Source organism: Nyctereutes procyonoides, unplaced genomic scaffold, assembly GCF_905146905.1.
Source record: "Nyctereutes procyonoides isolate TBG_1078 unplaced genomic scaffold, NYPRO_anot_genome, whole genome shotgun sequence".
In the NCBI taxonomy this organism is placed as follows: domain Eukaryota; kingdom Metazoa; phylum Chordata; class Mammalia; order Carnivora; family Canidae; genus Nyctereutes; species Nyctereutes procyonoides.
In genome coordinates, this window is record NW_026575146.1 from 31,086,968 (window position 1) to 31,111,198 (window position 24,231).

At 40.6% G+C, this 24,231-nt stretch overlaps 1 protein-coding gene across 2 annotated transcripts; it reads left to right on the forward strand.

Annotated features, from left to right (window-relative positions):
- The first annotated feature begins 539 nt into the window (after positions 1 to 539).
- HINT3 (histidine triad nucleotide binding protein 3) lies at positions 540 to 23,862 on the forward strand. 2 transcript variants are annotated; one of them, XM_055311509.1, is made up of 5 exons: positions 541 to 794; positions 9,012 to 9,129; positions 17,402 to 17,471; positions 19,738 to 19,864; positions 21,673 to 23,862. In XM_055311509.1, the coding sequence occupies exons 1-5, from the start codon at positions 594 to 596 to the stop codon at positions 21,703 to 21,705; spliced, it is 549 nt and encodes a 182-aa protein (XP_055167484.1). In that variant the 5' UTR covers positions 541 to 593; the 3' UTR covers positions 21,706 to 23,862. The 2 variants fall into 2 exon arrangements, with proteins under 2 accessions (XP_055167485.1, XP_055167484.1); XM_055311510.1 differs by lacking the exons at positions 19,738 to 19,864; positions 21,673 to 23,862 and adding an exon at positions 17,637 to 18,733 and having other exon boundaries at positions 540 to 794.
- The last annotated feature ends 369 nt before the right edge of the window (positions 23,863 to 24,231 follow it).

Genomic DNA, 24,231 nt, shown 5'->3' on the forward strand with positions numbered 1-24,231 from the left:
CCCCGCCCCGCCCCGCGGGTGCCGCCCGCAACGGAGAGCAAACGCACCGGAAGTTCGGCTCGGGGCACCCTGAGCTCAGGCACGAAGCTGTCGGGGCCGAAAAGGGGCACAGGAAACAGCAAACGTAATCTACGCTGGAAAGAAAGCTCTGGAAGTTGTGCTCAGTCCCTTAAGACGAAGGAATTTTTAACTTTTTTCTTTTTTTTTTTTTTACAACACAATAGAGTCCGGGGACGCTAACTTGCGGTTTCCGAAGTGAACCTCCTGCACGCCCGCCGGGCTCCACTCGGCCGGACCTTCGGGCGCGCTCGTGACGTCACCGCGGCCCTGCGCGCTCCGGCGTCGCGAAGGACGCGGAGCGTCTTCACCAAAGAGACGTAAGGGGGCGGGGCAAGTCCCGCGGCGTCCTCGCGCGCCCCCGCGTGGCCGCTGGCTCTGACGTGGCCCACGGCGTCGCCCCCAGGACCCGCGCATGCGCCCAACCCCTCCTCCCCCCCCCCCCCCCCCGGCCCTTCGCAGCGGCGGGCGGCGGGCGACGCCTCCAGGTCACACCGCGAGGTGCAGGCGGCGGACGGGCTCGGCGCGGCGGAGCGATGGCGGAGGAGTCGAAGCGCGCCGGCTCGGAGTCGGGGCCGGCTTGTCAGGCCGCGGCCGCCGCAGACGCCGCGGAGTCCTCCCTGCAGGCCGCCGAGGTGGCCCCGAGGTCGTCGCGGGCGGAGGAGCAGGGCGGCAAGTGCGTGTTCTGCCGCATCGCCGGCCGGCGGGAGCCCGGCACCGAGCTGCTGCCCTGCGAGGTGGGCGGCGGGCGGCGGGGGCCGGGGGGCGGGGGGGCCTGCTGGTGCTGACCCACGGCGACCCGGAGCGGGACTGTCCCCCCCCGACGTCCCCCCTCTCGGAGCGGGACTATCCCCCGCGCGACGTCCTCCCCCCCCCAGCGGGATTGGCCCCGGACCGACGTCCTCCCCCCTCCAGCGGGACTGGCCCCCCATGTCCTCCCCCCCGGAGCGGGACTGCTCCCCCCGACGTCCTCCCCCCCCAGCGGGACTGCTCCCCCCGACGTCCTCCCCCCTCCAGCGGGACTGCCCCCCCCATGTCCTCCCCCCCGGAGCGGGACTGCCCCCCCATGTCCTCCCCGTCCCCCGGGAGCGGGACTGGGCCCCCCCACATCCTTCCCCAGAGCGGGACTGCGCCCCCCGACGTCCTCCCCCCCCTTGAGCGGGACTGCCCTCCCCGACGTCCTCCCCCCAGCGGGACTGGCCCCCCCCATGTCCTCCCCGTCCCCCGGGAGCGGGACTGGGCCCCCCCACATCCTTCCCCAGAGCGGGACTGCCCCCCCCCGACGTTCTCCCCCCCCCATGAGCGGGACTGTCCCCCCCCCCGGACATCCTCCCCCCAGAGCGGGACTGTCCCCAGGCCCCGACGTCCCCGCCCCCCAGCAGTGAGGGTCTCTGCCGGATCCTTGCTGTGCGGGTTGGGGCGCGGGTTGGGCGTGGGGACGGGACACCATGTAGCCATAAAGCCAAACTCTTGGGCCTCTGTGTGCAAGTAGGAGGTATTTGGCAGAAAATAGCATTTGTGGCCTGTTTTCTAGAGGGCCTGGTCCCCGCCTGCCCACCCCCGCCGCCCAGACCGGCCCTCACATCCTGCACAGGCCCCTGCCCCAGGGGAGAGAGCTGCTAGAGAGGAGCTCGTCATTGTAGAGGCTCCTTGGTTAGGCTCAGTGAAGCTGGGGGGGGGGGGGCACTGGGGCAGAGGTCGCACTGCTCCCCAGGGAAGGGCGCAGGTCCTACAGGTGGTGTCAGTTGGCACCGCGCACTTTTTCAGAGCACTAAGTACTGAAAACAGATAATCTGATACACATTTTCTTCTATCACTTCTACGTGCCTTTAAAGAAACTGCTTTGGGAGAGGATCAGCTCCAAAGATTTTGGGCTTTTTTGTTTTGTTTAGTTTTGTGTTTTTTTTTTTGTGATTCCTAATTCCTTTGTTGGAACAGATGCACTCCAATCTGTCGCAAGCACCTAGTGTTGGAGATTCACGGCTGAGTAGGAGGAAGGATAGTCGCTGTTCAGATGTCATAGGCTAAAGGGTGGCCTGAATACGGAGCAGGCGGCTGCAAGTCCCCGGAGCTTGGTGAGGTGGTCCTGAAGCGGGGGAGCTGGGTTCTTGTCTCCCTGAGTGGAAGCAGGAACCTCGCGGACCCAGGACAGTGAGCCTAGACGTAGAAGTCTACTAAGCAGAGATGCAGAGGAAGCTCTCAGGGGTGACCGTCCCCGCAGGGCTGCCCCTGGCGCCTTGTAGGTCTGCTTGTAGGTCTTCCGTTTATAGGGAACTGACCAGGGAACTTGGCAAATTCCGTGTCACTATCAGGGTGCATATTTAGAAGACAGGTGGGGGACTCCTAAGGTCATAATAGCCAAGGAGGTGTTCTTGTAAGTATCATGAGCCCAAACAAGGTGTTTACTTCTCAGGGTAACGTCTCCTCCCTAACCTCTCTCTACACCTGGGATTTCTGTAGCCTAGTCAGGTAGCCCGTGGCCTTGAGACTCTTGTGCCTCTTGGTGTGAGCAGGGACGATTGATAACCCCTTAATGACATATTTCTGTGATTAGTGGCCATTAAAAGGGGGGATACTCCCTCACATTTGGAGCTAGGAGACCAGGCTTACTTTTCTATTTTCAGTCTTCTCTCTGTTTCTTTGGAGTGGGTAGGAGCCTGAGCCTGGGGCCTTTCCCTGATCTTTCCCTGATCCTTCCCTGCCTAGTCCTGTCTGCCCCTAACCTGTTCCTACATCACTTCTACCACCCGCCATGTTTTGTTTAGCTGTGTGATCCCTTACCTCTCCAGCAGCAGCCACCTAGTTTTAGACAAGGTGAACCCATGGGTCAACCCATGGTTGGGGTCTGGCCCTGTAGGTGTTCCGTAAGCACAGTGGAACAAAGGTAAGGATTTATGGCTAGAGAGAGGCCTAAAGTGACAGACCTTGAAATCTATGCTGAATATCGGGGGAAGGAGTGAAGACTGGACACAGTTGACAGGGAGGAAGAATACGTGCCTCGGTGGTCTGGAAAGTACAGCGGCCTCTGCTGAACTGATCCGTGGAGTCCGGACAGACCGCTGAGCTCTGCTTCTTCATCCACTCCTTATCTCATCACATAAAAGATTAGGGTAGCCAGTACTAATTTTTTTTTTTTTTTTTTTTACTTCACAGAATTCAATATTCCTTAGATTCCTAGAAACTGCATTTAAATGTTGCACAATCTAGTACCCGTGTTGAGGAACACGAGTAAGTAATATATACTTGTAGTATAAAAAGTTTTGTCTAAAATTAGTCACCAAGAGGGGGTGGGATGGTTCAAACGTCTATCACAATGTTTTCCAGGCCAAAGGTCAGGATTTTTTCTCTTTAAAGAACATTCTCAGCCTGGGTGGCCCAGTTGGCCTGGCACCTGCCTTGGGCCCGGGTCATGATCCTGGAGACCTGGGATCGAGGCCCACGTTGGGCTCCCTGCTCGGCGGGGAGTCTCCTTGTCCCTCTACCTGCTTATGCTCTCTCTTAAATGAATAATAAAATGTTCCCAGAGAGAAGTATGTGAAAAGCCTGGAACATTTTTATAGAGGAAATTAGACACAGTCAATACTTGTAGCTAATGTGCACCCTACATAGAAGGCACAGGATGAATGTATGCTGTAGTCCGTGTAATACAGAACATAAGCAAGGTGCACATCTTGTAAACAGTGTCTCAAAAAGTAGATCTTTTAAATATTGAATGTAAGATGATTTCATATATAAGAGCTCACTAATTAAAGGTTAAAGATCTTTTTAAAAAGAGAACCCAATCTTTAATTTGTATGTTTTGCATTATATATATAGTGTATTTTTATATTTGTTCATGTTTATTATAAATATTGAGTAAAAACTCTATATATACTATAGCCTTATATTCATTCATATATGTTTCTTATAAATAGAAACTACTGGATTGATATAAAGTAGGGTAGACATAATTAAGTACAGAGGAGAAAATTTGATTTGGAATAATTGGAGTTATTAGCATCAGAGGGCTTAGTCCAGGAAACTTTTCTGGCAAAAGCCAGAGAAGATTCCTTGCTCCAGAACTGTATACTGTATTTTTGTTGTATACTGCAGAGTTGAAACTAAGCAAATACTATGCCATGCATTCTCGGGGTGGGGAGAAAAAAGTTGGTTTTGGGGGGATGGTATGAGGCAAAGGCAAACATGATAGACATAAACAGGTAAGGAGTATATCTGCAATATCGAAATACCATGAGAGTGGAATCAGGGAAAAAAGTCTTCAGAACGTCCTCGAGGGGTGACTGAAAACATGGTTGAGAAATACCAGGCTAGATGTTTATTTTTATCTTGCTTGAGGCCATGCTGAGGAAATACTGGTTTAACTTTAACGTCCTCCCTCTTCTTTAATCAAATTCACCCTACACGTCAGATGGTGTGATACTGAAATGTTCTTTCAAATGTTGCTTTAGATATCAGTCGGGGGTCAGCTGCAGAGAGAAAAACTAGCTATTTAAAGCAGAAATTGATGTAATATAGGGAATTATATGCTTTAAAAAAAGGTTGTTGCAAGGGCTTAAGGAAAAACCTTCAAGAATGACATCCAGGGGCACCTGGGTGGCTCAGTGGTTGAGCACCTGCCTTCGGCTCGGGTCATGACCCCAAGGTCCTGGGATCCAGCCCTGCTTTGGGCTCCTGGCGCGCAGCGCGCAGCTGCAGCCAAGAGCCTGCTTCTCCCTTTCCCTCTGCTGCTCCCCCTGCTTGTGCCTGCGCAATCTCTCTCTCTCTCTCTTCCTTCCTCCCTCCTTCCCTCCCTCCCTCCCCGTTAAATAAAAATCTTAGAAAAAAAAAAAAAAAAGAATGACATCCAGAGCAGCACTTCACCTGACAACTGGCAGACTGAGGACATGTTTCTTCTGCCCCAGCAGGATGCTGTGGTTCCTGGGGACTGCCCTTGGAACTAGACTTCGGGAAGATGCCTCTGTAGGGGTGACTCAGGGGTGAGGAAGAAGTGTGACCGCCACCGTTGAGCGGTGTTCCCAGGGGGAGAACTATTGGCATTTTGGGTTGGATTCTGCTTTGTTGTGCAGGGCTCTTCCACCTGTTGGAGGATGTAGCCCATTTCTGGGCACCAAATGCTGGTAGCACCTCCATATTTCTACTCCCCTTTGAAAGATAACACAACTAAAGAGCTACGCTCTACGTGCTATGTCCACACCGGTAGGCCCTGGCACCAAAACAATGGGTGTCTCATGCCTGTCTCTTGACTCACGTGATGCTATTGACTAGATGTTGGCATAGGGGGCGGGGGAGAAGGAAAAAAGAAACTCGGTAGTCTTAGAGCTGGCCATGTTTGCCTGCTGGAACTAGCGGAAGCCATGGAAAGATGGCTTTTTCTCAGGTTAGCTTGTCAAAGCACCTAAGTCTGAAATATATCTAGTTGGCAAGATCTAAATTCCATCTGGGATTTTGGATTTTTAAATTTCTGTAGTTCAGGGACACCTGGGTGGCCCAGCAGTTGAGCATCTGCCTTTGGCCCAGGGCGTGATCCCCGGGGTCCTGGAATCAAATCCCACATCGGACTCCCTACAGGGAGCCTGCTTCTCCCTCTGCCTATGTCTCTGCCTCTCTCTCTCTCTGTCTCTCATGAGTAAATAAATACAATAAAAATAAATTTCTGTAGTACATAGAAGTATTTAGAATGGAAGTTGAGTGCCCATCTACCCTGTTCACCAAAGTTTATTTGTTGTGTTTAATGAATGTTTAGCCCAGATGCTTAGATTCAGTGCTGATAATGAAGTCAGCATAGGCTAGCTGTTTGTCTAATCCATGCATTCTCAAAAGGGGTAAAAATTGATGTTCTTACCTGGGACAGGGACATGGGCAAATTTTTTTTATTATTTACATATATAAAATACAGGTAAGCATATAGGATATAAACACATGTACAATTTGGCTGTGGTATTAAAATATTGGGGGGTGGAGCAATTAGGAAAAAAAAGTCTGAAAAGTTTCCTTAGAGGTATGGCAATGAAAAAGGCTGAGAAACACTTAAAATCAAACAATGGCCATAATTCTGACTTTAAGAGGGGTTCTATAAGAACAGACTGAAAGATCATGGAAAGTTTATCTCTGTTACTGGAAAAGGATGTAAAAACTATAATGACACCATTTTTTTTTTAAGGAGGAGAGGAGGGAGCATTGGTAGCTTTATCTTTCTACTTAAACATCTTTTATTTACATTTATTTATTAAACAATCTTTCAAGTTTACTATGTGGTATTCACTTGTAGTTCAAGGATAAATAGGGCATGTCCCACGCTTGAGAAGCTTGCCTGTGATCTGTATTGAAAGCATAAATGAAAAAAAAAAAAAAAAGAAAGCATAAATGGAAAGTTTTCATTTAGTGGTTGTCATTAGGGATGGATAGTCAGATTTCTGTGTCTTAAAGTCACTTGAAATATCTTTTTTGGGGGGCATCTGGGTGGCTCAGTTGGTTAAGCATCTGCCTTCAGCTCAGGTCTTGGTCCCTGGGTGGTGGGATCCGCTCTGCTTGGGGCTCCTGGCTCAGCGGGGAATCTGCTTCTCCTCTTCCCTCTCCCTCTGCCCGCCCCTCCTCCTGTGTGCTCTCTCTCGTTGGCTCTAGCTCTCTCTGTCTCAGATAAATAAAAATCTTTACAAAAAAAGAAAGTTCTTTGTGTAGCTATGTTATCAATGTGACATACAGTTAGGTTTATTTTATTTGTTTCCATTTGTTTTCAATTTTAGGGATTATTTTCTTTTTAAGTTCAAAAGCATGTTAAGTATTCATGTTTTGCAGTCCAACTTATAAAGCTGAGTACATTTGGTAAAGTCTAGCATCCATTCTTTTGTCTTTACCCTGTTCCTCTTCCCTCACAAGAAACTGAAAAATATATTTTTGGTTTTTCCTTCCATTGTGAGAATCCGTATGTGTTTATTTATATTTGTAATTTGTATTCCCCCCAGTGGTTAACCTCGTGGTTAGATGGCCTAACCACTCTCCTGTTCCTTGCTTTATTTTTTTTAACTTTGAAGTGTACTTCAGAAATGATTTCATAAGTATTTAAAGATCTTTCTCATTGCTTTTTATAGCTACGTATTACTTCGTTGTATGGACTCGCTATTCAGCCAGTCTCCTCTAATTGAATCATGGACACTTGGGTTCTATTCTTTTTTCTTTCTTTCTTTTTTCTTGGTATTACAAGTCATGCTGCAAACGATAGCTTTGTATGTGCATCGTTGCTATCTCTTTTGTCATCGTGTCTTTGGAATAGGAGAAAGTCTTTCTTAAAATGAAGAAAGAGGAGAGAGGGTAACATCAGAGGGCCAGTTTCAATATTTTAGAAAGCTTAATGGAAATCTAATTCAATCATAGGTGGAATAGGCTAACTAAAATGCATTGGTTTTCCTTCACCTATTTGCCCCTCAACCTTCCCTCTAACAGCTACCAGTTTGTTCTTAGTGTCATATGCTTTAGTCCATCCATGTTGTCACAAATGGCAAGATCTCATCCTTTTATGACTAATATTTCATTGTATATGTGTCATATCTCCTTTATTCATTCATTTATTGATGGATTCCCAGGTTGCTTCTATGTCTTAGCTGTTGTAAGTAGTGCTGCAATAAATGTAGGGGTGTGTATATCTTTTGAATTAGTGTTTTCATTTTCTTTGGTAAATAAATACACAGTAGTGGAACTGGTGGATCATATGGTATTTCAGTTTTTAATTTTTTGAGGAAACTCTGTACTGTCTCCACAGTGGCTGCCCCAGTTTGTATTCCCATCAACAGTGCACAAGGACTTCCTTTTTTCCACATTCATCCCAACACATATTTCCCGTCTTTTTTTCATATTAGCCATTGGATTGGTGTGAAGTTTCATCTCACTGTGGTTAGATATGCATTTCTCTGATGATTAGTGGTGTTGAGCATCTTTTCATATATCTTTTAGTCATTGAATATTTTTTTATATAAAATATTGGAAAAGCTTATTTAGGGAATATTGATTTTCCTTTTGGAAAGGTTTGAAACTCAAATGTCAGTAAGTTGAAAGACTCCCTTTTTCATTTCTTTTTTCCCTTACATGACTATGTGGAGTATGCAAATCAGAAAACTAATATAATGGATTGGACACTTAGTACAATACACTGGAGTTTGTATCAGCATTTCAAAGGATTTTTAATGCTGTAAACATAAAGTATTTGTATATAACTGCTATAAAAATTTTAAAATGGTAATTTCTGGATATGAAGATGCTGGATGAATTTCCTATTATAATTGAGGAATATGCTACTTTGGAAAAAAATTAAGTCTAAAAAAGAATTTATCACTCTTGCTAAGTTTCTATAGTCAAACCTTTAAAGGTAGTTATAAAGAGTAAAAAACCCTTAGGTAGACATGGAGAAATATATAACGAAATAAAAAAAAAAACTCTAGGATTGTTGGTAATGAAGTTTCTTTTAGTTTTGTTGTTTTTTTTAAAGATTTATTTATTTGAGAGAGAAAAAGGGCAGGAGTGGGAGAGACAGAGGGAGAGGGAGAGTCTCAAGCAGACTCCCCACTGAGTATGAAACTGGACACGGAGCTTGATCTCACAACCCTGTGATCATGACCCTGAAATCATGACCTGAGCCAAAACCAAGAGTCGGACACTTAACCCTCTGTGCCACCCAGGCGCCCCTTTGGTAATGAAGTTTGAATGAACTTCATTGATAATTGTTTTCCTGAAATTAGCTTTATGTAAATCTTCATTTTCTGTAACAAATGAACATCTCATGAAGGACGCTAAAGCTGGTCTCTATGAACTTAATGCATAATCACAAAATTCCCCAGCTGGGCTTAAATGTAACAGGAGTACGATTTCCCTATCATATTGAGATTTGTGGTATTTCAGACATGCCAGAACAGCATTAGGAAATTCTTTTTAAAAAACTAACAAATGATATGTTTTTCCTTCAGAATGAGGACCTCGTTTGCTTCAAAGATATCAAACCAGCAGCACCTCATCATTATCTTGTGGTGCCAAAGAAGCATCTTGGAAACTGTAGAGAGCTAAAGAAAGATCACATAGAACTGGGTAAGATGATGGTGGCAGTATTTTTCATGGCTATCTCATCCTGAATTGGCAACAGTGATAGCAGTGACAGTCAAGAAGAAAAAGTCTAGCCAGGTGTTATGAAAAAGGAGCATTGTGACTTTGTGAAACTTCTATTATGAAAAATTTCAAGTATGTACAAAAAATAAAGAAAATAGTGTAATCTCCAAGTCTTCATTACCCAACTCCACATTTATTAGCTTGTGGCCAGTCTTTTTCATCTATTAACCTTCTCCCACAGTGGATTTGAAGCAAATTCCAGACATCGTGTTATTTAATCTTTAAGATCTCTAAAAGATAATATCTCTCTGTTTTTTAAATGATGGCTTTCCTTGACTCTGAAAATGGAAAGTGCTAAAAAAAAAAATGAGACCATATTGGTGCCTGCCTTGTAAGTTTCTTGTGTAGATGAACTAACACCAAAGTTTAGTTATGAGATTTTAGCAATGCCCTTTTAGCTTCTGAAAAGATTTTGTATCTTGTTTTCTTACAGGATTATCCTACATTTTCCTACTTATGAGTTCTGTGACTTACCAGTTAGCATTTCCTAAGTCATTTCTTTTTCTTTTTTTTTTTTAAGATTTTATTTATTTATTCATGAGAGACATAGAGAGAAAGAGAGAGAGGTGCAGAGACACAGGCAGAGGGAGAAGCAGGCTTCATGCAGGGAGCTCGATGTGGAACTCGATCCCGGGTCTCCAGGATCACGCCCTGGGCTGCAGGCGGCGCTAAACCGCTGCGCCACCGGGGCTGCCCTCACCTTGTATCTTTGGGGTAAATCCCCTGTAGTGCAAATGCTGGGTTATAGGGTAGCTCTATTTTTAACTCTTTGAGGAACTTCCACACAGTTTTCCAGAGTGGCTGCACCAGTTTGCATTCCCACCAACAGTGCAAGAGTGTTTCCCTTTTTCCACATCCTCGCCAACATTTATTGTTTCCTGTCTTGTTAATTTAGCCATTCTCACTGGTGGATCATTGTGGTTTTGATTTGTATTTCTCTGATGACAAGTGATGTGAAGCATTTTTTCATGTGCTTGTTGGCCATGTGCAGGTCTTCTTTGGAGAAATGTCTGTTCATGTCTTCTGCCCATTTCTTGACTGGATTGTTTGTTTCTTGGGTGTTGAGTTTGAAAAATTCTTTATGGATCTTAGATATTGGCCCTCTATCTGATATGTCATTTGCAAATATTTTCTCCCATTTTGTAGGTTGTCTTTTAGTTGTGTTGACAGTTCCCTTTGCTGTGCAGAAGATTTTTATCTTGATGAAGTCCCAATAGTTCATTTTCTGCTTTTGTTTCCCTTGCCTTCATAGATGTGTCTTGCAAGAAGTTGCCATAGCAAAGTTTAAAATTGTTGTTCCCTATGTTCTCCTCTAGGATTTTGATGGATTCTTATCTCACATTTAGATCTTTCAACCATTTTATCTTTGTGTGTGGTGTAAGAGAGTGATCTAGTTTCATTCTTCTGCATGTGGCTGTCCAATTTTCCTAACACCATTTATTGAAGAGACTGTCCTTTTTCCATTGGATATTCTTTGCTGCTTTGTCGAAGATCAGTTTACCATAGAGCTGAGGGTCCACTTCTGGGTTCTCTGTTCTGTTCCATTGATCTATGTGTCTGTTTTTGTGCCAGTACCACACTGTCTTGATGATCAAAGCTTTGTAGTACAACGTGAAATCTGGCATTGTGATGCCCCCAGCATTGATTTTCTTTTTCAACATTCCTCTGGCAATTCAGGGTCTTTTCTGACTCTATACAAATCTTAAGATTGTTCCAACTCTGTGAAGAAAGTCCATGGTATTTTGATAGAGCCTGCATTGAATGTGTAAATTGCCCTGGGTAGCATAGACAGTTTCACAATATATATTCTTCAATCCATGAGCATGGAATGTTTTTCTGTCTCTTTGTGTCTTCCTCAATTTCTGTCATAAGTGTTCTGTAGCTTTTAGAGTACAGATCCTTTACTTCTTTAGTTAGGTTTATTCCTAGGTATTTTATGCTTTGGGGTGCAACTGTAAATTGGATTGATTCCTTAATTTCTTTTTTCTTCAGTCTCATTTTTAGTATATAGAAATGCAACTTATTTCTGTGCATTGATTTTGTATCCTGCCACACTGCCGAATTGTTGTACAAGTTCTAGCAGTTTTGGGGTGGATTTTTTTGAGTTTTCCCTATACAGTATCATGTCATCTGTTAAGAGTAAGAGTTTGAAAAAAAAAAAAGAGTGAGAGTTTGACTTCTTTGCTAATTTGAATGCCTTTTATTTATTTTTGTTGTCTGATTGCTGAGACTAGGACTTCTAGTACTATATTAAGCAACAGTGGTGAGAGTGGGCATCTCTGTCATGTTCCTGACCTTAGGGGCAAAGCTCTCCCCATTGAGAATGATATTCATTGGAGGCTTTTCATAGATGGCTTTTATAATATTGAGATATGTTCCCTCTATCCCTACAGTTTGAAGAGTTTTAATCAGGAAAGGATGCTGTATTTGCCAAATGCTTTCTCGGCATCAATTGAGAGGATCATGTGGTTCTTATCTTATCTTTTCTTTTCTTTTTTTATTTTTATTTTTTAAAGATTTTATTTATTTATTCATGAGAGACCCAGAGAGAGAGAGAGGCAGAGACACAGGCAGAGGGAGAAGCAGGCTCCATGCAGGGAGCCTGACATGGGACTCGATCCCAGGACTCCAAGACCACACCCTGGGCCGAAGGCAGGTGCCAAACCGCTGAGCCACCCAGGGATCCCCTATCTTTTCTTTTATTAATGTGATCTATCACACTGATGATTTACAAATGTTGAACCACTCTCGCATCCTAGAGATAAATCCCACTTGGTCGTGGTGAGTAATCCTTTTAATGTACTTTTGGTTCTTATTGGCTAGTATCTTGGTGAATATTTTGACATCCATGATCATCAGGGATATTGGTCAGTAATTCTCCTTGATAGGGTCTTTGTCTGGTTTTGGGATCAAGATAATGCTGGCTTCATAGAATGAGTTTGGAAGTTTTCTTTCTATTCTACCTTTTGAAACAGCTTTAGTAGATTAGGTATTATTTCTTCTTTAAATGTTTGGTAGATTTCCCCTGGGAAGCCATCTGGTCCTGGACTTTTGTGTCTTGGAAGGTTTGTGATGGCCGCTTCAATTTCCTTGCTGGTTATTGGTCTGTTCAGATTTTCTATTTCTTCCTGTTTCAGTTTAGGTAATTTATAGGTTTCCAGGGATGCATCCATTTCTTCCAGATTGCCTGATTTGTTGGCATAGAGTTGCTCGTAATATGTTCATAAAATCATTTGTATTTTCTTGGTGTTGGTTGTGATCTCTCCTCTTTCATTCATGATTTTTTTAATTTGAGTCTTTTTTCTTTTCAATAAGTCTGGCTAGGGATTTATCTATCTTATTAACAAGTCTTTCAAAGTACTAGCTCCTGGTTTTGTTGATCTGTTCTACTGTTCTGGTTTCTATTTCAATGAATTCTGCTCTAATCTTTCTCATTTCTCTTTTCCTGCTTGATTTAGGCTTTATTCACTCTACTTTCTCCAGTTCCTTTAGTTGTAAGGTTAGCTTGTGTATTTGAGATTTTTCCAATTTTTTTGAGAGGGGCTTGGATTGAAATGTATTTCCCTCTTAGGACGCCTTTGCTATATCCCAGAGATTTTGAACAGCTGTGCCTTCATTTTCTTTGGTTTGCATGAATCTTTTTTTAATTGTTTTCAAATTTTCTGGTTGACCCATTCATGTTTTAGTGAAATACTCTTTAACCTCCAAGTGTTTAAGTTCCTTCCAAATTTCTTGTGATTGAGTTCTAGTTTCAAAGCATCATGGTCTGAAAATATGCAGGGAATAATCCCAGTCTGTTGGTATTGGTTGAGACCTGATTTTGACCCAGTATGTGATCTATTCTAGAGAAAGTTCCATGTGCACTTGAGAAGAATGTATATTCTACTGCTTTAGGATGGAATGTTCTGTATATATCCATGAAGTCCATCTGGCCCAGTGTGTCATTGAAAACCCTTGTTTCATTGTTGATCTTCTGTTTAGAAGATCTGTTCTTTGCTGAGAGTGGAGTGATGAGGTCTTCTACTATTAATTTATTATCTATGTGTTTCTTTGCTTTGGTTATTAACTGGTTGATATAATTGGCTGCTCCCACATTAGGGGCATAAATATTCTTAATTGTTAGGTTTTTCTTGTTGTATAGAACCTTTCAGCATGATATAGTGTCCATCTTCATCTCTTATTAAAGCCTTTGGTTTAAAATGTAATTTATTGGTATGAAGATTACTACCCCAGCTTTCTTTTGAGGTCTGTTTGCATGGTAAGTGGTTCTCCACTCCTTCATTTTTAGTCTGGAGGTGTCCTTAGATCTAAAATGAATCTCTTGCAGACAGCATATACATGGGTCTTGCTTTTTTATCCTGTCTGATATCCTGTGTCTTTTGACTGGACCATTTAGCCCATTCATGTTCAGAGTAACTATTGAAAGATATGAATTTAGTGCCATTATATTACCTGTACAGTCTGTATTTCTGCAGATTGCCTCTGTTTTTTGGGCTTTCTCTTTGCTCACAGGATCCCTCTTAATATTTCTTGAAGGGCTGGTTTGATAGTCACATACTCTTTCAGTTTCTGTCTCCTGGAAGCTCCTTATCTCTTCTTCTATTCTGAATGACAGCCTTGCTGGATAAAGTATTCTCGGCTGCATGTTTTTCTCATTTAGGAGCCTGATATATCATGCCAGCCCTTTCTGGCCTGCCAGGTCTCTGTGGATAAGTCTGCTGTTAATCTAGTATTTTCCCCCCTATATGTTAGGAATCTCTTGTCTTGAGCTGCTTTTAGGATTTTCTCTTTATTTCTGAAATTTGCAAGCTTCACTATTAATACGTTGGGGTGTCGATCAGTTTTTGTTGATTTTGGGAGGGGTCCTCTCTATCTCTTGGATATGAATGCCTGTTCCCTTATCTAGGGAAGTTCTCAGCTATGATTTTTCATAAATACCTTCTGGTTGTCTCTCTCTCTCCATACCCTCTGGAATCCCAATAATATGGATTTTTTTCAAACTATTACTTAATTCTCGGAGCCTCTCCTTGTGGGCTGTTAGTTGTTTTTCTCTCTTTTCCTCAGCTTCCTTCCTTTCCATCAACTTGTCTTCTATGTCACTTACTTTCTCTTCTGCTGCATTTACCCTAACTGTTAAGAGCATCCAGTTTAGACTGTATCTCAGAGTATTTTTAATTTCTGCCTGATTAAATCTTATTTCTTCAGTAAGACATTCTCTAGAATCTTTTATGCTTTTTTCCAAATCCAACTAGTAACTTTATAATTGTAATTCTGAATTCTCTCTCCCAACATTTTACTTAAATCCATATCTATTAGATCAATGGCAGAGAACATTACCTCTGTTTTTTTTTCTTTTGTGGTAAATTCTTCCTTCTGGTCATTTTGTCCAGTGCAGAATGGCTGTACAAATGAGCAGAGTCAAAAATATCAACCACAACCCAACCAAAATACTCACTAGACAATTCTGAGGAGGTCAGGGACCAGAAAATAAAAGATAAAAGACAAAGAAAAAGAAAAAAAAGTGTGGGGGGGGGCGGGGGAGATGGTGAAAGAAAGAGATTATAATCTCACAGAGCAGACCAAAACAATGCTCCACTTGGTTCTGAATGTTTTTTTGGTCTGTATGTTAGAAGGTACTAAATTCCAAAATTATGTAAAAAAACCTATATATATATATATATATATATATATATATATATATATATATATATTTACACACAGAAATAAAATTGAATATGGTGAAAGAAAGCCAAAAATGAAGAATATATCAATAATATGTAATTGTATAAAAAAAACATGGAATTGTAAAATATGAAAGTTAAAAAAGAAAAATCTTAAAAATGAAGAGTTGATAAGATATTATAGTTAAGATGGGAAAAAAGAAAGAATATTGGAAAATTTTAACCTAAAAGATAAACAGATCATAAGAAAAAAACCCCTCAAGTTCTATATACTGTTTTCCCCTAGTCCTGGAGCTTTCCAGTGCTGCTTGGTCAGTAAACTTGCTGTTCCCCTGGTCTTTCTGGGGGGTCTCCTGGGGGAGGGGCCTACTGCGCTGTTTCTTAGGTGTCTATGCCTGGGTGCAGTTGTACTGCTCCTTGCCAGGTGGCCAGGCTCAGTGTGAGCTGTTTGCCCTGTGAGGTCTTTGTTCGATGAAAGGGGGATAAAAAACTGAAACTAGATCTCCAGTTCCAGAGCCAGGAGATCCCAGCGTGTGCCTACCCACTCAGATCCTTCCCAGGGGCAGGGAGAGGTGGAGACACTGGTTGTGCAATTTGCAGGGCTCCTGCCGGAGAGGTTTTGCCTGGTTGTGCCCACACCTGCTCCACCCCTCCCAGATGGAAGCAGAGGGTTGCTGCATTCTAGTCCTTTGCAGGGACCCAGCACGGAGAGCAGTCTCCTGTCCCGGTTTGTGGTTAATGACGCAACATGCTGAGCCTTCTTCCAAGCTCGCTGACCTAAACCCATTTCCCTGCGCCAGTGCTTGGGAACTCTGCTGGCTTGGGCACCCCTGTTCCTCCTGATCCTCTGGGAATATTGAGACCCCACTGTCCCTCCTGCGAGTTGGCCCCGCTTCCCCCACTGAGCTCACCTTCCGGGCAGGGAAGTGTCTCACAGGAGCAGGTTTCTAAAGGTCCTGGTTTTGAGCTCCAGGGTTGTATCACTGTCCTGCAGCCAGCTTGCAGTCTTCCGCCTCCGTCCCCCGCAGTTTATCTTTGATATATCCCCCCCCCATTTCTCTTCTCTGTACTCCTACCTTGCAAGAAGTGTTCACTTTTCTATTTGTGGAGTTCCAGCCTTCCTTACATCTCAGACTGAATTCATAGGTGTTCTGGATGGTTTGATAGTTATCTGGCTAAATTTGGGGGGACCAGATGAAAGAGGACCCCCCCGTCCTTCTGCCATCCTGCCTCCTCTCTCGGTTTCGCTTTTGTATTATTATTTTTTAAATGTAGTATGAAAATCTCTGACTTTTAATTGGAGTGTTTAGTTCATAAATGTTTAATAACTATTGATGCAGTTTGATTTAGGTGTACTATCTTGCCATTTGTTTTCTGTTTGTCCCATTTTTTGTTGTTATTGCTGTTTCTTTCCCGCCTTTTTGTGGTCAAATATATTTTTTGTTATTCTACTCTTAATTTATTTCTTGCTTTTTTACGTATTACTCTTCACGCTTTTTAAAATGGTTGCTCGAGAGAGATTAAAATACTCATTGTGTAATTATAATAATACAATGAGAATTCACATTTTATCAGTTCATGAGAAATGTGAGAAACTTTGCAATACTTTGTGTTATTGTTGTCATATCTGCATACTTTATAAAATGGTACTGTTAAAATTATTGCTTTAAGCAGTCATATGTCTTTTAAAGAAGTTAAAAGAGAGAACATTCTTTTCCCCCATGTCTGGGATCTTGGGAGTATTTTAAAAGAAAACAAGATACAGTCTTGCTTGAAGTAACCTGACTTTTTTTTTTTTAGATGGTATGGTCTTGTCCTCCTGGCTCAACCCTGACTTAGAGAAGTAAACATTAGCAACAATTTTATGAGTGTTTTTTAATACAAGCACCCTCTGTAGATTCTCTCATTTCTTTCCCCTTCCAAATACTTGGTTACACCATTCAGAAACAAAAGAAGTATAAAGTTTGACATTGTGCTTTAGAGATTGCAGGTTTACCAAAATTTCTCTCATGGGAAAGCATAATCCTATCCAAAGACCATAAAGTACCAAGACAGTAGAGACGCTAAAGCAGATAGAATTCAGAAGCCAAAACAATTATACAAACATATAGCTAATTAAAGTAGGCTGACATAAAAGCCTATCATATCCTCATTTGGGCTGAAAGACAAATTTCTTGTCTTTCCTGTCTCTCTTCTTAATTCAGACATACTTGCTTATTACTTTGTCTCCTTATGATCAGAGGTAGACCTCAGTAGGATCAGATGTCCTAGGTGTAGTCCCTTGATCGCGCTCAACAGCTATTCACAGTCAGCCTATACATCGTACTTTGTGGTAGGTGGAATCTTCCTGTCAGGTTAATGAGCAAACTTCTCAGTAACTTAGACCTATTAAACAGGTCTTTAAACGTTTACCTATTGGATACAACTTTGACTAGATCAGAAGAGTTAAAATTCATTACAATTTAGTAATGTCTTCTACTATAGTGTAATGTAGTTTCTTTCCTGTTTTATAGTTGAGAGCATGGTAGCTGTTGGGAAAACCATTCTTGAAAGGAATAATTTCACTGACTTCAAAAATGCAAGGTATGTATACTTCCAGATAGAAACCAATATATGCAGCTGGTTTTTCTGAAACGTTGTTTCCTCCTGGGAAATAAAAGTAGAGGTGGCAGACATGCAGTTTTCCTGAAAGTGAGCATACATTGTTCATTGGTAGTATAAATTTAATAAATCTTCTTACTCTCATAGGGTAATATGTCTCATTGTCTTAGCATCTAATAATCACCTCTTGAAGTTTGGGCAGACAAGTATATTTAAACAGCAGGTAAGTAAAATAGTTACAAGTCCACCTTTCTTTATTCAACATGTGCATTTCTTAAAAAACTGTGTAAATTGAATTTCTTTAGAAAATATTTTATTTTATGTGATTTAAAAATATATTATTATACTTCAAGTATGAAATTAGCTTGAATTTGTTGCCTGCAGAACTGATCTTGGGCATTCACCAAAGTTTGAGCAAAAAGCATATAATGGTCAATGTGGCAACTATTTTACTTAATCTAAATAGTAGATTTTTAAAACACTTCTGGCTTTGCCTTGTGTAACCAAAGGAGATTACTTCTAACATCTGAACTGGAATTCAAAGAGACCTGAATTCTAATGTTACCCATGCTATTTGCTGTGTACTGTGCTCATACTGGCTGTGCTAGTTGAGACATTTAACATATCCAAGATAATACCTCCTCTGCCTACTTATAGGTTAAAATAAGATTGTGGGTGTGAAAATCCTCTAGAAACTGGGGACGCCTGGGTGGTTCAGCTGTTGAGCACCTTTTGGCTGAGGTCGTGATCCTGGGGTCCTGGGATCGAGTCCTGCATTGGGCTCCCTGCATGGAGTCTGCTTCTCCCTCTGCCTGGGCTCCCTGCATGGAGTCTGCTTCTCCCTCTGCCTGTATCTCTGCCTCTCTCTCTCTCTGTGTCTCCCACGAATAAATAAATAAAATCTTAAAAAAAAAGAAGAAGAAGAAAATCCTCTGAAAACTATCAAGCACTATTGAAGGGTGATAATGACAAGGAACAGATGGTCTTTGAGACCCTATGGCCAAAGAGCAGCACATTCCCTTCCCAGTCATAGGAATGCATCTTAGAAGAATGAACATTGGACTGAGTCTCAATCCTCACTCTACCACTGCTTGACTTTGCGACCTTGGGAAGTCTCCTACTTTTTGGATCTTGGCTTCCCCATCTTTGAAATGAAAGAGTTGAATGAACCCTTCAGTTGCTTCTAGCTTTTAGATTACTTGATTCTGTATTACACAGAGGGAGAACCCAGTCTGTCTTTTCTAGGTAGTTGTGGAAGCTTTTCCATGTGTGTTGTGTTTATGACTTTCCATCGTCAATCCTGTGTTGACGCAATATACCACTTCTTTGCCTTCCTCCTACACTCCCACTGTTTTTTTTTTTTTTTTTTTTTTTTTTTTTTTTTTTATTGAGACTCACTTCTAGTTTCAGCAGACAGAAATTTGTAGGCTTGGATTATTACTACAAGTGCACCTTGCTCCACTCAGAAATTCTAAGGGGACTTAACTGTAAGCTGATTTTTAAGAGATAGAACATATTAAAAAAATTTCTTCGTAGAAATTTGTTAGTAGTCAAAGGAATTCTTTTGTAAGTGTTTTATAAAACAGATAATTATGAATAATTCTCATCTAACTTATTTTCATTATTAAACAAGAAACTTGAGTGATGATAAAAGTTTTTCAAATAATGATATAATTAACCTAACCACTAGAAGATGGGTTGATAAGGAAATGACTACTTTCTGAAAGGAGGTGGCTATGTCTTAGAATAAGGGAACCCTTGAGTGTTCTGTAATTTTTTTTTTTTTTAAAGAAAAGGGTGGAATTTATACCAAACGTAGTACACAACAAACAACTTCATGACTCAGCTGTGCAGTCTAAGTTAAAGATCCCAGGAGTGCCCTGTAATTTTTTTAAAGATTCATTGCAGAGTCGTATCTTACGAGAATTAAACATTTAAATTGTTAAGGGCCGAGGTGATAAAACATAATGCAAACTCGGAATTCGTAAAGGTTTTACTGAGACATAATATGCTCTTAAGCTCTTCCTTGATGAAGAGTTTGTTACTGTGAACTTCAGCACAATGAGAGGAGGAAGTGTTTGACTATTGGGAAATGTATAAAGAAAGCAGTAAAAGAGATGTTTGAGTGGCAGTCTACCGTAGGTAACCTGTTTGGGGTATCTTAATATTAATGTGTTTTGACATAAAAAAATAGCTTTAAATTGTTGTAGAACTGCTTTGCCAAGTATCTCTTACCTTTCTGTTTTAGAATGGGTTTCCATATGCCTCCATTCTGCTCCATTTCTCACTTGCACCTTCACGTTCTGGCGCCTGTTGATCAACTTGGCTTCTTATCAAAGTTGGTTTATAGAGTGAATTCCTATTGGTTTATTACAGTAAGTATTATTATAGTAGCAGCATACACAAATACTTAAAATATTTGTCCTTTTTTTTTTTTTTGTAGTTCTTCTTTTCTTGGCAACTGTAGGCACTTAACAACCCTCATCCTCTTGATCTCTCTCTTAATGTTCTGCTCACACATATCCAAAGTAATATTTTTAATATAAGAGATCCTCCAGGTTATCAGATCTGTAGGAAGAGAAGCTATGGCTAAGTCTCCATTGCCAGAACAGTTCAGCACCCAGGGTCCAATCTGGATTGAAACTTTGGCTCTGTGTTTTACGTGATGTCCCATGTGCAAGTTACTTAAATGTTTTATGGCCCAAGTTCTTTATCTATTACCTGTGTAGAAGGAATACTGCCCACCTGTAGGGTTGCTAAGAGGATCAGTAAAATAATTTACATATAAAGCACTTAAAACTATACCTTGCAAATAGTAAGTACTAGTAAATACTACCAGCTGGGGGATCCCTGGGTGGCGCAGCGGTTTGGCACCTGCCTTTGGCTCAGGGCGCGATCCTGGAGACCCGGGATCGAATCCCACGTCGGGCTCCCGGTGCATGGAGCCTGCTTGTGTCTCTGCCTCTCTCTCTCTCTCTGTGACTATCATAAATAAATAAAAATTAAAAAAAATACTACCGGCTGCCTCTGTTATCATCACCAACATTATGGTAGAAATTGAATTGTTGTAATTTTCTAATTGAGTAAAGGGCTGCCCTGGTAGCATCAATGGTCAGATCTGAGGTTCAAGCCATTGAGCTAAAAAAAAAAAAAAATGGCAGATTTCTGCTTTTCTGGGGCAAAAGTAGACTAGAATTCAAGCTGATTATGGGCCTGTTGCCTGACAGTCAAGCGTTAGTTATAGAGTTAATGGTTCATCTTGAATCTGCACTCTCCTTAGATCTGTCAGCATATATTATGAGACTTTGGAAAAAATCAAGATAAAGATAATTGATTTCAAAATATCTTAAATGATGTTTCAGATATATAAGAGGTTTTTTTGAAATAATAACCAGAATGCTTTGGTTTACTTTTAAATTTTTTAAATAGATTTTATTTTTTAGAGCAGTTTTAGGTTCACACAGTAAGACTGAATGGAAAGTACAGAGAGTTCCCATATTCCCTCTGTCCTCCATATACTCACAGTCTCCCACTGTGGACATCCTACATCACAGGGATACATTTGTTATAATCCATGAAATTAGTGACATATCATCTTTACCCAAAGTTCATAATTTACATTAGGGTTTATTGTTGGTATTGTATCTTTTATGAGTTTGAACAAATGTGTAGTAACATGTATCCAACATGATAGTATAATAAGATCCTCAGTGCTGAACCTGTTCATCTCTCCCTCTCCCTTGATTCCTGGTAACCACTGATCTCTTTAATGCCTTCACAGCTTTACCTTTTCCAGAATGTTATATGGTTGTAACCATACAGTATGTAGTCTTTTCAGATTGGCTTCTTTCACTAAGTAATGTGTATTTAAGGTCCCTCCACATGTAGTTTACTTTTTAAAATGTTAATATTGTATTTATTTTCTTTTTCTTATTAAAGTTTTTTAATGAATATGCAATATGGATAAAAATCAACCTATTTATATACAGTGTAGAATACCTTTACTATAGATTATAAGACTATTATATTGAGACATTTTTTAGAAGATAGACTTAGGAACAGAATATGTACTATCCAGCGGTTCTGCTGTGACTTACTATAATAGGGATGCCAGTAGAATTATTTTATATAGGCTATAATAACTAGAATCTAAAAAAAATATGTTGTGTTTTCAAAATTACAGGCTGATTGTTTGATTGAAAAACTAAGAACATGAAAATGTCAACAGTGGAAGATTTTCCTAATCTTGGTTCAACATAAACTAATATTTTGGTCCCTTTGAAGTCTAATTATAATTGTAAGGTTTGTTGGGTTTTATGAGAGGCTATTACTGGCTGCTAGACTTAAATTTTTTCTGAATGTTTGTTTCCTGAGATCTGTGATACAGTTACTTGGATACTCTGTCATTGACTTTTTTATTTTAATGGTTACTTGTTTAAGGTTTAAGATACCATGGATAAAATCCCATTAAAACAAATTCCATTAATCAGGAAGGGCTATTTTTTTATAAACAGTTCGAATATTTTCATTCTCGATAGTCTATTATAATAGTGATTTATTTATGAAGAATAAACTGGTATGGAAAGTATTTTGTTGGAGCCTTTATTATTACGAAGGAGAAAAGGGGATTAACCATTTCTTGACAGTTCTATAATTGTACACACAAAATTTCAAAATGAAGAGTACCATACTACATAGTGATTTCTTTTCTTGTTGAAGGAAATAATTGTATGTGTGTAATTTTTTACTCAGATTTTAGACACTGATTTTCACTTCTTGAAGCCTAACATTTTTGTTAATAAATTGTTCCTGAAAGCTATGTGATATTACATAAAGTAATTTTTAATGGTGAGCTTACAAGAACAATCAATTTGGTTATCCAAGAGAATTCACTATACTGGCATTTTACCTGTAAGGACGTGAATGGGGAAGAAACATGAAATAGTTATAGTAATGTATTAAAAACTGGTAGAAATTGTTGTTTCATGGTTTGTTTATTGTACCAAAGGAAAAGTAGAATTAAAAAGTGATTAGGCCTAGCTTTTATCATGAAATAATCTTGCTTTGAAAGTACAAATAGATAAGCTTGGATGAGAAAATTTATTTTAATAGCTCAGTGTTAGCATTAGTGATACATCATTTCATGAGACATGCTTCTTTAGGTTTTGTTCTGATCTGTGGTCACAACAGTGAATGTGAGTGAAGAGTAAGGTTGTGAAAGCTAATACTTCACTGTGCCAGTTCATGAATATAAGTGAACACGAGGACTAAAGTACTGATGTTAGAATAGGCTGAGATGATTCATTTTCTTGCTTATTATTGGCATGATATTAAGCATAATTTGAAGTAATGAAATAGTACAATGTTTAATTACAATATCTGGGATATTTAGTTACAACATCTGAAATAAATCTCATTCATTTATTCATTTAACAAACATTTGCAGAGTATTTAACATTTCGAGGATCAGGATATACAGGTGAGAAAGGACAGCCTGTCTTTAAATGCTAATACAAGGGTCAGATGAAACGAGTCAGTATAGTTTAGTGTGTCAAGTGCTCTCATGCCCACAGAAGAGGCTGTGGAAAGAAATTCAGTTTTGAGAGCAGATGGCAGTATAACTGAATATTTAAGACACAGTGGTAGGCAGGTAGACAATGGACGTTTAGGCCAAGGGACCCACATGTACTTTTCCTGAATTCTTGCTCCGTTATTTACTTTACAATTGAAGTGAATGTTCACATTCCATGTGGAAGGTAGGGGCTATGGGCTCTTAAAATTAGATTTCCAAGCTTTTCAGCACTGCTTTGTTCTACCAACACAGATTAGCAGTTACAAGTTTGCAGAAAACAGTTGAAATACGACCGCTGCAGAAAAGGAATTTTGTGTATACACAACATATTGTACTATGTGAACTTGCAATGATAAAAATGACACTATTATGATAATAGCACATAAGATACTTAAATTCTCAAATGCCTTATGGACTTCTTCAAAAATATGATTAGCCAACTGATTTATATAGGTTTATACTCTGTCATAGTTAAGTTTTCCTTCTCTGTTGGAAAACCCTTGATTCTTATACTCTTAGCAGCACTTCTCTTTTACTTATAAAGATTAATAAATTACTACAATTAAAATTCACTCAGCTTTCTCAGTAGTTATTTAGTAACTCAGTAGCTATACATTAACTCAACACAAAACTAACTCATAACTTATCTTTAAAATGTTTAAAGTAATATCAAGAGCATTATTCATGCATGTTATGATATTGTTTGTAATTGAAGAATTGTAAAATGATTAGTGAGCTGTTTTAAACTGTGCTTATTTAGCTAAAAGAAAGCTAAATAAATATGGAAAAATACTGTGTCAAGGTTTGCCTCTATGGACTTTTTATGTGTGGCTTTTTTTTTTAAGACTTTATTTTTTAGAGCAGTTTTAGGTTCACTGCAAAATTGAACAGAAGGCACAGAGATTTCCCAGATAGCCTCTCCCATTATTGACATTCCCCAGCAGAGTGGTACATTTGTTGCAATGATGAACCTACACCTACACGGACACATCATCATTACCCAAAGTCTGTAGTTTACTTAAGGTCCACTCTTGGTGTGGCACATTCTGTGAGTTTGGGCAAATACATAATGATGTGCGTCCATCATTCTAGTATCATGCAGAGTATTTTCACTGCCCTAAAATCCCTCTGTACTCTTTTCATCACTATCCCACCCATCCCTGGCAAGCA